We start from the raw sequence: 13,102 nt of genomic DNA, 5'->3' as shown, positions 1-13,102 counted from the left end.
TAGAGAAAGTTGTGTACCAAAACTTGAGTTGAATAGCTTTTATTTCTGAGGGACTGGATCAAAACTCACTTCACAATTTGGTTTATTAATCATATTATAATAGGTGACACAGTGGAAAAGCTGCCTTTGTCGGGGCAATAACTGTACATACAAAACATGACAGTATTTGTACATAGCCTTATAAAGATACTGTATATGTTGGCTCTGAATAGCACTCAGACCAGGAGGTTTGCAGCTATCCACAAGCCAACTCAGGGCATTACGGTTACAGTTAGAACTTACAGAAAATGATTTATGATCTCACTTGCCTATGTATGCATCTCTGTACTCAATAAACACCTAACCCTGTCAGCACAAATCTTTTCAGATACTATGCACAACAAGTTCTAGTCACTCACTTTATTTTGTATTCAGCTTAGTTCCGGTGTAGCCACACATGTAAAAATGTGCTTTTTGCAAAGAATTTGAACTCCAGCTTTTACAAAAAAAAAAAAAAAAAAAAAAGTGCCCGTCTTCACTCTGCGTGCGCCATTCTGCTCCTGAACATTGTCGTCACTGACTAGAACCAAGACTGGCTCAGGATCAGTTCAACCAGGTGACTCCTCCATCTCACCTTTACGCACACTACCAGGCTAGTTCTCTGCATGGCTAGCTGTCCTGTGATCTTCACACCCCTTAATAAAGTCAGATGAACTCATAAGTCGCCTGTGTTTCTTTTTTTTTGCTTGATATACTCAAATTAAGTACATCAAGTATTGACAGATTTAATTTTTACAACTTGGTGATGCATACTTTAACCATGAGCGTTCTTAGCTGCATTGTAGGCCATAAAAGGTGCAGGCAATAGGTAACGTGAATCTGAATATGATGCATTTAATATAAAATGAATTGTGGAATATTCAGCTATACCCCTTTACAGATTTTTTTATCATATATACTGTGCATACAACTGTACTTTCTTGTCATCACAGCTTATTATTAGACTCATGCACAATTCATCATTTTATAATATTTAGCACTGAAAGTCGACTACAAAATTATGGGCGCTATATTGAACATCATTTAATAGTTAAAACCATGATGAAGAAATGGTTACAACATAATGGCACATTGCTATGGGCTAAAATAAACAAGATTTGAATATTCACTCTCTATCCATACAGTAATTTCACAGTTAAAATGATTTCAGTTAATCAGAAAGAGAAAATGTTGCCCTTCGTGGCCGCATCAGTGAGATACACACTAGGATTCCTCATTTGAGCTGACCGTGTAGCGCCTCAGAAGGCTGCTGGTTCTTAATGACCATAAATAATATGATTAGCTCCCAATAAAATTAATTGGCAGCGGGGAAGCTGCTGGCAGGCCATAGACTAAGCTGGCAAAGAAAGTGTGTGTCTGTGCATGTTCCGTGTGTGTGTGTGTGTGTCCCTGCTGTGGTGCAAGGAACATTTCTCAAATCATGACCCAGTTCTGCTATCAAACTGGATCAAACGTGATTTTTGTTTCTTAAGAGAGGGAGAAAGAAACGCGTGCGTCTGGCAGCACATCAAGCCACTCCTATATTTCACGAAACTGCTGACTTCGGTCCTGAAGACGGCGCGGCCCTTCAGCAGCGCTCTCCGCTTACCGTACCGCTGAGCTCAGGGAGCGGAGGAAGCCAGAATCCTCCCCCTGAAATTTTCTTTCTGTGGCGATAAGGACAGAATGAAAAGCTGCTTCCGCTTTAACAAATCATTTTCACTCCTGTTTCACGCTACATCCATCAACATCACAACGAGACTTTGATGTGTTCAGTTCGTGGCGACGAATCCACTCCACCCGTATCAAAGACACTGCTCCTGAGCCTATCATGCCAGCTCCAGAAAACGATATAAAACGGCTCATTAACGCCGCGATTTGTTACACCGTCATGTCGTATCCTATTTTGTTGCCGCTCCGTTCTCGGCCTCTTTGGAAAGTGAGCAGCTGCTGCTGGCTGGCCTCGCAGTCGGGGTGAAGATCGCAGCACAACGGTGCAAACAGGCAACAATAACAGATTCTGGAGGAAAAGATGAAAGAGGGAAGCATTCTGGAGATGAGAAGACACCTTGCAGACTTATGTGTCCAACACAGAAGTAAAAAAATAATCCCCATGCAGGTCTTCACAACCGGATGTTAGTGTACAAACAGGACAAAGTCATCCTTCAGTTTACGGATTAGATATTGTAACATCACAGCTCATTCCCAGTCAGCTCTCATGCTCCAGTTCCATCATGTCGTCACATGTAAGCGCGGAGGTGACGTCTGAAGTCTGAGCGGTGCCCTCCTCGCCGCCCGCAGGGAGGAAAACTCTCGGCTGAGCTCAGACTGGAAGGTGACGATAATAAACGGCCCTTTAGGGAAATGTCAAGCCTGCAGGTGGATTCTCGAGTTGGAGATCAAGTTTATGAAACATTTTATGAGCAGTTATTAATGTACCAGCAGAGCAGAGCGGCGGAGGGTAGAATTCACATTAGGGTCCTGATGTGTATTAATGTGCAGGATATGAAGCGGTGTTCCATAGTATTTACAGCCTTAAGTTTTTTATTTTGTTTTTTAATAACCAGAGATGGAAACAGGCCAATTACCATAACAAAGTAGCATAGCTATTCAGGTAATTGTAACAGTTTGCATCACGCTATATGCTTTGCTACCTGACATTAAACTGTATATGACAACAATTTCATTTGATACTCCAATTTTTTTAATAGATAAATGCTTTGATTAGTTTCGGAGCACAATTTGAGTAGGATTAAGGTTTGGTATTGTGCAATTTAAAAAAAAATATGTTAATAACAGATATTTAAAAAAAACAAGACAAAGAAAAGAGTAAAAAAAACATACAATTCATAGTGTAGTATGCTTATACAAACTTATACAGTACGCCCAAGTTCAGGTCACTTACAGTTCTGCCTCTTTCTTTTCAGTGTCACATTTTCTCCAAATTACACTTAATTGTCTTCAGCTGTGCCTCCTTACTCCCGTTGTGTACTTATTTGCCGGTTTTCTGTTTTCCCTGGTCAGTTTGTCTGTGTATCTGTAATCGCTCAGCCATGTCTTATTGTGGTCATCTGTTTTCAGTTTAAATTAATGCGAGTTTTGATTAGTTACCTGCTTTTAGAAGCTGTTTTGTTCTGTGGATTGAGGGAGTAAAACTTTCCAGAAACTGAAGCAAAACAAAAATAAGCCTTCAAATCATAAATAAAACTCCTGAGATGTCTTTCCTCCTCCCTGCCTTATGCTGCCACCATCCTTCAGGTTACAGTCATGTTTACATTCTTGGCCAACTGGACCATTAAATATGAAGGAGGAACACGGGGACCACATGTTTAATGCATGGTCTCATCTCCTGCCACTGCGGCTGCCTACACTTTCCCAGGATGCATGCTGCTTGCGCAAACATGCTGTCTGTGGCAGGATGAGCGCCGCATGGCAACGTCCAGAGCGAAGAGATGATACAGCAGGCTGCAAGTGTCACCGAGTCAGCGTATATCTGCCGAGCGGGTCTCGGAGGCTGAACAGGACAGAGAAAGTAGACCCAAGGGGCCGACACATGAAAGACACGCTGGAGACACACACACACACACACACACACACACACACACACACGGGCGTACAGTCACATAAAACATGCAAATGCTCACCAGATATAGTGGCATACGTCCTGTAATGAAAGACACTGTTTAAAATAAGTATGGCTGACCGGGAGGTTACATAGATAAAGATGTTGGAATTTTCTCTGCGTTTCACTGAATAATTAACAGATGATCCTCTGAAACGACTGGCGGAGAGATGAAGAAGACCAAAAAAAATCAAAAAGCTCTTAGGATTGACTGATAATCTGTCTATGTTGCATCCTGCCTTCAACAAAGAAGATGGACGGATGTAGAAAATAGAAGTTAAAGTATTTCTTGTGATGTTTAAACAACTAACATTCTACATGTCCAGGCTGACACAACCAAAACTTTTCAATCCCTCATTTCAACTTCAAAGTCGCACCTTGTTGACTGCGATGCGACTGTCTCTGTACCTCAAGTGAATATCTCCACGAGATGTCAGTCTGTCTACCAGATGGCCGTCTCTTTGGTTTCCACAGATGTTTTTTTTGTGAATTAAGCCCTCGTGGCGCCTCACCGAAACACAGCGTGGTGCCCCGGTCTGGCCGATCCACCCCACCTTCACACCTGCTCGCCGTGCCTTACCTCCGCGCCGCCACTCCAAAAGCCGCACACCGCAATGAGATTAAACTCCACAGCTCTTCACCCGCCGTACTCTAATCAGCGAGTAGCACTCCACCCCTCCTCCTCCTCCTCCTCCTCCTCCTCCTCCTCCTCCTCCTCAACTCCCCCCGTCTTTAACCTCTGGCTTGTGATGTAGCTTTGATGTGATTGTTGGCCTCTTGACTTGCCTGCAAAAGGAAAGTCAAGCTGTACAATTAATGTACAAGGACGGGAGGACATGGCTCTCGGCTGGGGAAGGAGAACGTTTTCCTTCACGTTTTTCCAGCTCAAATCGGCCCGTTTCTTTTGATCAAGAGGGTTTAAGAGGGTTAGTTTGCGTCGGTGTTCATGCTTGTTAACAAATGACTGCGAGCCTTTTGGTGATGGATTGCTCCACAAGCCTTCAGCTCTGTGCTAGTTACACAGTCAGAGCTGCATCAGTGTTATGCTGATGAGCTTGTTTAGTTGTGGTTTGCGTCAATGATGGAATTTGAAACCACTGCGAGGTGCAGTGATGCAGCAGTGACGTGTCTGAGTGCTGTTTCACTGAACATCAGCACTCATGAAAGGTCCACATCCATCAGACTTTTGTATTGGATGAAACTTTAGTAAAATGTAACATAAGCTGCAGGAATTTATGTGATCCCTAAACTGCTGCTAGAGTTTCACAGCTGGTGCTCAGCTGTAATGGAGCGTTAACAGGATTTTTATCTGCTGCGAGGAATCGTCTTTCCCCAAACAAGGTGATGTGATGCCTCAAGGTTGGGCAGCATTCTGAAACACCCTGCACTTTCACCTGAGGTCTGGCCGGTTAGTCTGACGCCTGGCAGGCGATTAGAGAGAGTCCGATTTTTTTGTAAAACTGTTTATTGTGTTTGCTGGTCGGTCTGCATTATTTCTGCTGTCAAAACCGTGATGTTTCCTGACTCTGTGGCCCTCAAATTGCAGCTATATGTGTCTTCTAAGGCCTGAGTGTGCTTCATTCCTCACCTTTCATTAAATTGCTTCCAAATTCAACACGCTCTGAAATCTTGAAAGCACTCCGAAATCCATTAAGTTGCTAAGAAAAGGATTTGAATTCCTGCGGACCGATTTTCTTCGAGCTCTCACAGTGCATTTGTGCATCGGAAGATATTAATCTTTCAGCAGGCATACTCCAGCTCTGTCCTCTCGCTGTATGTATATATAAACTGGACACATCACAGTCCTTTGTTTTCATATTCCCATTCAAGACAAAAAAGTTATTTAAGCGCTCCTCTTACAGAGGTCAGATTTATTCTGTTTGAGCTGAAGTGTCACAGACCGGGTCCGTGCTGTTAAGGCACAGGGATCAGAGAATAATTGGAGCTGCTCTGTTTTGTTAAAGATGCTTTGCTTGACCTCAGCTGAAGCTGGTGGTTCTCTCTTCATCCAGTTCAACAACTATTATGACAAATGAAAAGATTAAAAAGCCCAAAAAAAAAAAAAAAAAACAGCTACCATGCACAGTGAAGATTCAGCAAGACAGGCGAGGAGTTGAAAGTAACTTTTGCCTTGCAGCTGGAAGAAAGAGCAGAAAGATGAAAACAGGGTAGAATGCAGGACAAAATGAGCTGTCAGAGGAAAAAGCTGCTGAATAGTCGGGAGCTTATGGTGAGAACTTTCCAGGGTGGAGTCCGGGTTGGGGGGGACCAGAGGCCTTACTATGTAAATTTTACACCCTGTACTCATAACGCAGTCCAAAAACATACATTTCAGACTAATTTGGAAATAGGATCTTTTCAATATTTAGATGTTATATTGAAACAGTCTGTAGACACATTGTGGAAGCACATCGATCTCTTTCATCTAAGATCCTATCTTATTTTACTTCTTTTTGACAATCAAAATTCTTTTTTTCTCACAATTGAATGTAAAAATTTCTTACTGAGTGACTCAAAGTTCAAATGTGTCTTGTTTTTGGTGAGTAAGATCCATTTTCCTGGTCAGTAGGAAGATATGTGAGCGTTTGATAACACCGGGAATCAAACCTGTGTTCTCAGACCAGAGTGATTCTAACCAAATTATGAAACTGGACGCTGACAACTTGCTGATATTAGTGAAAGGGTATTATTAATGTATCCATGTCCATTTTTCTGAACAGTATGTGAGGGCAGTGTTTTCTGTGTGGTAGATATTCTACACTCTATCGCTGTTTCCGCCATTGCTGCATTACCTCCTCCTTGGATTGCTGCTTTGAATGACTTTATACACTGTTTTGTGGTGCAAACTTACACTGGAATGCTGAACAGAGCAGGGAGAGCTGGAGAACTTGGTGACACCAGCTGCACATCAGGGGAATTGTCTTTAAGGTGACGACTTGAGTATTGTTTTCCCTAACTGACATTTGCATCAAACTATCACCTTTAATGATGAACTTCTGTCCTGCCATCTGGTATTTACAGGTTTATTTTTTGTATCTCTGTTTTTCCTCATCCACTGCTGCATCTCGGTGTTTGATGCATTCAGCGCTAAACCTTCTGTTAAGATGATGTTGGAAGCGGTACGTTGTCTTCTCTCTGAACTTTATCTCCGCCGATCTGACTCTGAGCTCCTGGCCTTTTGTTCAACTCTCACTTTCCTCCAGTTCCCTTGTGAGAAGCTGGTTTCTTTTTCCCATCCAATTTAAGCTGCATCTCATATTTAGTTTGTCCTGTAGATCTTGTGTGCTTCCATAGATGGTCCAAATTCATATATAAACTGTCGGATGATCCTGGTCCAATAGATTAATGAATAAATCCTTGTAAACAATTCAAATTGCCCTGTGTTACCCAACCAAACACGGAATACATTACATTTCACACACTTCTTGCAAAATGTGGGAAAATGAATCATCTCTTCATGCAGTAGAAAACAGTTTCATTTAGCATTTTAATCAGTTATTGATGAATGAGCTTCTCTGACTCATTTATCATCAAATGGGGCTTTCAGTCGACGGCTGCGTACAGCACCGTTTACAACAGAACCGATTAATTCTGGTTGATTCGCAGTTAAGCTGCGGCTGTGTTTTCCAAACAGTAATTGGCAGCTGTATTTGCGCCCCTTTAATTGTCATTAATGTCTTCAAATGAGGCTCCTTAGAAGTGACGGCGTGAAGAGGCCGCACGTATAGTACTCAATAAAATAAGAGAAAACACATTTTTAGAAAACTTTCATGTGATATAAAGACAAAATGACAACATAATATTTCAGAAATGCATAAAGTCACCATTTTATTACTCAAAACATCACACATACTGTTGTCTAATGGTTCCCCATTGTAGGATTTTACTCAAGTTCAGGCGATCTCTTATCGAAGTCTAATTCTGTCTGCACTATGTGGTGCAACCTGACCTCTAACCGGACGCCCGTGTATCCAGTGACCACATGTCACCGCACACCGAGCATGACGCTGCAGGAAAAGCAGTGAACTCGTCATTCACAGGGGCGGCTCTGTAATTTATTCCGGTTTCTAAAAGCCGTTGTGTCCTTCAGTCAAACAGGGAACAAGAAGTCCTCTAATGGTAAAAAAAAAAACTCTGAATCTAGACCGTCTGAATTAATTGAAGAGGATTTCTGTATGAATCATACATTAACAATGTCTGCTCAGAGTACAACATGAACATATTTGATATGCATCCTGTCGACCTGGGACAAACTTGCAGGTCATGGTTTTTACCTGAAAAAAAATGGGAAAATAACTGTGTTGAATGTGTTGCAAATTGACTTTCTGGAGATGGAGGTTTTAAATACACAAAATAATAAACTTTTATGAATAACCCTAGCCTGAAAACCGTTTACTTTCACTCCAGTCTGGACCATGGGACAACCCCTGTGCATGCTCAGGGATAACATGGAAACTCCACTAACGATTACAGAACCAAGCTTACTGATAGAGTGATCCACTATTAAATTATCCATGACTGCTTACATAATACTCTGATTGAATGCATAAAGAGATGATAAAAGTGACGCCCAAGTTCAACAAAATGCGTCCAGAAAGCTGCCAGTTTTAATCACAAGGCAGCTCGGAAAACTCCAGCGGATGAGAGTGTTTAATTTGCCCTTTACAAGAGCAACAGCTTCATCAGAAGTCAAGGTACTACCGCCTTGTGAATTGTCCCTCCCCTTTCACTGGATAATTAGAGACGGCCCTCTTTGAGCCAGAACAATCACTGCTCGGTGTCTCATGTGATTTTCCTGATGGTTACATTTGTTTTAGTGCAGAGCACTGAGGATCTCCTGTAGCGTAGCACAAAAAACACAATACCTGGTGCATCCGTCTTATCTGACCCTGTGTTAAATCTGATTGATGTGTAATTTGTAACTCTGGGCACTGGTGATCCTTCTTTAATCATCACACATGAATGAGAGTTCATGAGAGAGCCCTCCATCCTCTATCAAGACAAGGATCTATAAAGGTGAAGGCATAGAAATAACTGAAAAGATAAGACTGACGGAGGACGATCAGGTTCATAATCCTGGTCCATATGCAGGTGTGATCTTGATGTGTCTTTCTGAAAAGGATTGTGAAAAGGGTATCGAATGCTCAAAATAGAAATGATCCGGCCGTATTCAAAAAGCCTGCCACATTAAAAAATTTAGCCTCATGGTGAACCTGATCACAGCTGTCCGTAAGCAAAAGCAGGACACATGCTGGACAGGTACCCAGTTCGTCACAGAGATTATATGATTACGTAGGCAATATGTTGAAAGAAGATGACAAAGCACTGACATTACAGCGCCACTCTCAGTAAATACCAGTAATTAAACTGTCATAAGAAGGGCAATTCATTTAGTGTTTTAGATGACTGTTTTTACATTTAAAAATAATCTCCCTTTAATTGCTCTCATCTCCACGTTTCAATTGTTATTAAGGAGCCTCTGAACTCTTCAATGTGCTCCATTTGTTTGCCTGGGTTGAAGGCCAACTGTAATAAAGAGGTCTGCTTCGTTTCGGCTCATACTTCTCTCCTTATCTAATCCCATTAAGCCTCACGCTTCAGGAAATAGGAGTGCCTCCTGGTAATGAAGAAATACATTAATGGAGCTACAAAACGGCTTGGCTGTACAAAGGCTGGTTTCTCCTTCAGTAATCCCTGTGACATCTTTCTGCAGCGCTCACATTTATTTATGTGGATAGCCTCTGCAGAGGCATTTGTTAATGACCGCATGCTGATAAATTACATTTTTTGTGAAAGTACACACTTTGACATTGTTGTGCATCTAAATTAAATCAGGATATTAAGTTTAGTCCACCTTCCCAAAGTCTGATTTTAAATGTGACTCTTCACAAACATGACTTGCAGCTTGCAAACTATTGTTTTTGCACAATAAATAGGACACAAAAACCAACTACAACTCAAAACAGAGTAGCATGGCAGTGAATGAAAAGCTTCGACATGCAGTCTCTTTATATTGATCTAAAGTTTCACCATCATTCTTTTGGTTAGAGCACATATAACTGGCAGCAAAAGTACGCCTGGTTTGACTCGGGCCTTGGGAGCTTTTCTGAGTGGAGTTTTCACGTCTTCTATGCATGCATAGAAGACGTGATGTCTGGGGACATGTCTGGGGACATCACGTCTGCATGTCTGGGGACTCGTTTCCCACCACAGTGTAAAGCATTTCAAGCTGATTTGGTGGCTGGGAAACTACCCATTGGTGTAAATATAGGTGACCGTTACTGGTAAACTGGTATAGAATATGCGTTCTTGCGGTCTGGCCTTTCATGACTCACCATTTGCTTAAAACACACCTTGTGCACAAGTATTATAGATTTTTTTTTTCTTTTAAATATACTTGTTTAATCACAGATTTTTGACCTGTATTCACAGACTTTACTCAGAAAACTTCTTTGATATTAACTGGACAAAAAAAGAAAGGCAGGGCATCTTTTTCAATTTTGCCTGCTTCTCCTGCCAAAACAATGTTTCTCTCCTTGTGCTTTGCTGCCACCTGTTGGTCAATAGGAATAGTGTGGACGCATAAAACTTAAATTGATTGTTGCACATTTTACACAAATTTTAAAGGTATATAGGCAAGTTACTAGCGCTTTTATGCATCATTTTAGCATATATGTATATATATAAAAAAGTAATGCTAAAATTCCATGAGGAAGGGAAAGCAGCAGCCACACAATACAACTCCTTTTGTCCAAATTTATTACCCTCAAAAAGCTGATTTTGACAACACTAATTAATATATTTGGGATTTATTTTTTTGCAGTTTCCTCCTCCTTTGACAGCATCTTCATCATCTCTTCTTTCTTGGCCAGGAGACGCTCTTCTCTGCGTTTGCGAGCCTCCTTGGTCTTGGAGCGGCGAGCCTCAGCCTGGTCACTGAGTGGGTAAAAAGAAGCAGAGATTGACTTTTAACATAAGAAGATAAAAAGAAGGCCTGAGCTCTCACACTGAGGAAAATATCTTTTTTGAAGAATTAAACTTTGATGCGACTTACGCCAGGAGCTTCTTGCGAGCCTTGTCTGCCTTCAGTTTGTGGATGTGCTCCATCAGGATACGCTTGTTTTTGAAGACGTTACCCTTGGCCCTCAGGTAGAGACTGTGGTACCTGAGGACAAAGATAAATACCTTAGCACACAACAAAACAAGGCCAATCCTCCTCAAGTTGGAATCAAATCTACACTGGCTTCATCAGCATCAGTGAGCACATTCACACTTACATGTGCCTGTCAATTTTCTTGGATTCCCTGTAACGGCGGAGCAGACGGCGCAGGATTCTCATGCGTCGCATCCAACAAAGCTTCTCTGGCATACGAGCATTGGCTGTACCCTTTCTCTTACCTGGAAAAGAAAGGAGCGGCATTTAATCCTCAAAGGTAAAACTGCTACTGGTGGGAGGACTTAAGGGCAAGTCTTCAATTTTTTTCAAGACACAGCTACTCAGTGTAATCTAAATTTGTTAAAAAGATCACAAGTAAAAATGTAGAGTCTAAAATAAACAATACTAGAAGATTGATTACTGACCGTAGCCCATATGACGTCCCTTGCGGCGTGCCAACGTGTTCTTGCGGCAGCGGGCACGGGAATGAACAGTCACGGGTTTCCTGATGATCAATCCATCCTTGACCAGTTTTCGGATCTGCTGACCTGTGGTGCAAACGATTTGATGAAGGCATAAATTAACAAAGACCAATCGAGACTGGCCTCGAAATGAACTAAATCTCTTAGATTTGAGGGAAACCACTCACGAGAGTTTGCATTGGCAATCTCATTGGTCTCGTTGGGGTCCAACCACACCTTCTTCTTGCCGCAGCGCAAGACGCTGGACGCCAAGCGCTTCTGGAGCCTGAGCATGCTGAAATGAGAGACATGTTTATTAGAAGAGACATTGACAGAACTTCTACAGAATGCATATTTAAAGAATTCATCCTCCTAGTATCACTTTGAGACCAATCAAAATCAGTTAACTCGGGAATGCATTGTTGAGCTTTCAGTATGGGACTTGGGTGTCTCGGTACAGTGTGGTCTTTTGTCAAAATTTTAGAAAAATCAAGCAGTTTTATTGGTGGAAATAAATGTTTAGTGAACACTGTTAGGTCAACGTGTAAGCCATTTATGGCTCGTGGTCAGCACCTATTTTTTTATGACTTGACACATTAAACCTTCCAAGTGAGCAATAATTTATCACTTTGTTGTGTTTGCTTTCATTCAATCTGTGGCCATTTTGTATCATTCAGATCATTCGCATTTGTCTCCATCGTCTTTTAATATCACTTTAAAAATTTGAGGCTCACTAGTTTTGTGTTTCAGTGGTCAAACGCAGCTTTGTAGTCAATTTGCACTTCAGGTCACCGTCATTATATTAATTTTATCCTCAAAGGCATTTTGTTTTTGACTCGTTATTAATGGACTATAATTGTGATGATCCACCCGGACATTTAATTCACAGACTTTAGAACACAGAACAACAAGCGAAAGAGGGGAGCGGCGCTGTTCTGTAGAGAGAACAGTAGATTTACAACAGCTCTTCCAATTAAAAACCTGTCTGACTGACAAACACTGGACCGATCCCATCTAAAGATCTTTTTTTCTCCCAGCTAAGGAACTGCTCCACCGAGGCTGCTCCGCTAACGTGTTATGACATGTCTCGGTTAGCATAGCTTGGTTAGCTTAGCTTAGCAAAGCAGGCCCTTTACACACACTCGTAAAAACCAGTCCCTTTACTCCAGTTCAAGCTGGATCATACCTTCCCACAAGCTCTTAGATAACGATACAAACTACATCACGTAAACATCGATCAGAATAAAGGCAAAGCTTGGACATATTTAACCAGCAACCTTACCTCATGGCTGCTGCTGGCTCGACAGAGACGACGGAAATAGACCGAGCAAGTCTGTACCATTGTAGATATCGTCAAAGGTGAGACAAGTACAAGTTGATAAATAAAAATCACAAATTCTGCAATTAATTAACAGTTCCTGAAAAATATCTAGTGCTATAGCTCAGAAATAGTAATTCCTTTGTTGTATTTTTTGTTATTTAACTATGCACCATCACACTAACTTTGCTGTGCTATCCCCTATCTCCCCAAAGTGGTGTATTCCACTAAAGAAGAAGAACGCTCAAAAGAATGAAAAATTTCTGACTATTTTCATTTTGAGAATCTTTTAAATTCAATTAAAACCAGTCATGGACAAATTCAGTTTCTCGTCAGCAATATGTCAATAAAGCTTTCATCATGATGCAAACATGTGCAATAATTATGTCATCAATCCTATGAAAGCAGGATTACTTTTCCAAAACATCATTTTTGGAGATTGTAAGATGTTTATCTGGTGTATTTAGATATACAAGATGCGATTCAATTGAACAGAGTTTTTCAACAAATTTTGATGGAATTACATG

General features: G+C 41.3%; 1 protein-coding gene across 1 annotated transcript; it reads right to left on the bottom strand.

Moving 5' to 3' along the window:
- Positions 1-10,382: 10,382 nt before the first annotated feature.
- LOC115393677 (60S ribosomal protein L19-like) lies at positions 10,383-12,590 on the bottom strand. The gene is made up of 6 exons (XM_030098784.1): positions 12,540-12,590; positions 11,446-11,552; positions 11,222-11,344; positions 10,918-11,038; positions 10,695-10,805; positions 10,383-10,576 (listed from the first exon to the last, which is right to left on the bottom strand). Exons 1-6 carry the CDS (start codon positions 12,542-12,544, stop codon positions 10,450-10,452), a joined length of 594 nt encoding a protein of 197 aa, XP_029954644.1. The 5' UTR covers positions 12,545-12,590; the 3' UTR covers positions 10,383-10,449.
- Between the last annotated feature and the right edge of the window lie 512 nt (positions 12,591-13,102).

The sequence above is a fragment of the Salarias fasciatus genome, chromosome 8, assembly GCF_902148845.1.
Source record: "Salarias fasciatus chromosome 8, fSalaFa1.1, whole genome shotgun sequence".
Taxonomy (NCBI): domain Eukaryota; kingdom Metazoa; phylum Chordata; class Actinopteri; order Blenniiformes; family Blenniidae; genus Salarias; species Salarias fasciatus.
The sequence above is the reverse complement of the archived record's forward strand: the minus strand, read 5'-3'. Positions and strand labels throughout refer to the sequence as shown.

Bases quoted from the DNA above. Each gene is read 5' to 3' on its own strand.
- LOC115393677 (XM_030098784.1), bottom strand. The intron at 11,039-11,221 runs GTCAGTAATCAA...TTTCTTTTCCAG, and splicing joins GGGACGTCATATGGGCTACG to GTAAGAGAAAGGGTACAGCC. The intron at 10,806-10,917 runs GTAAGTGTGAAT...CTTTGTCCTCAG, and splicing joins AAGAAAATTGACAGGCACAT to GTACCACAGTCTCTACCTGA.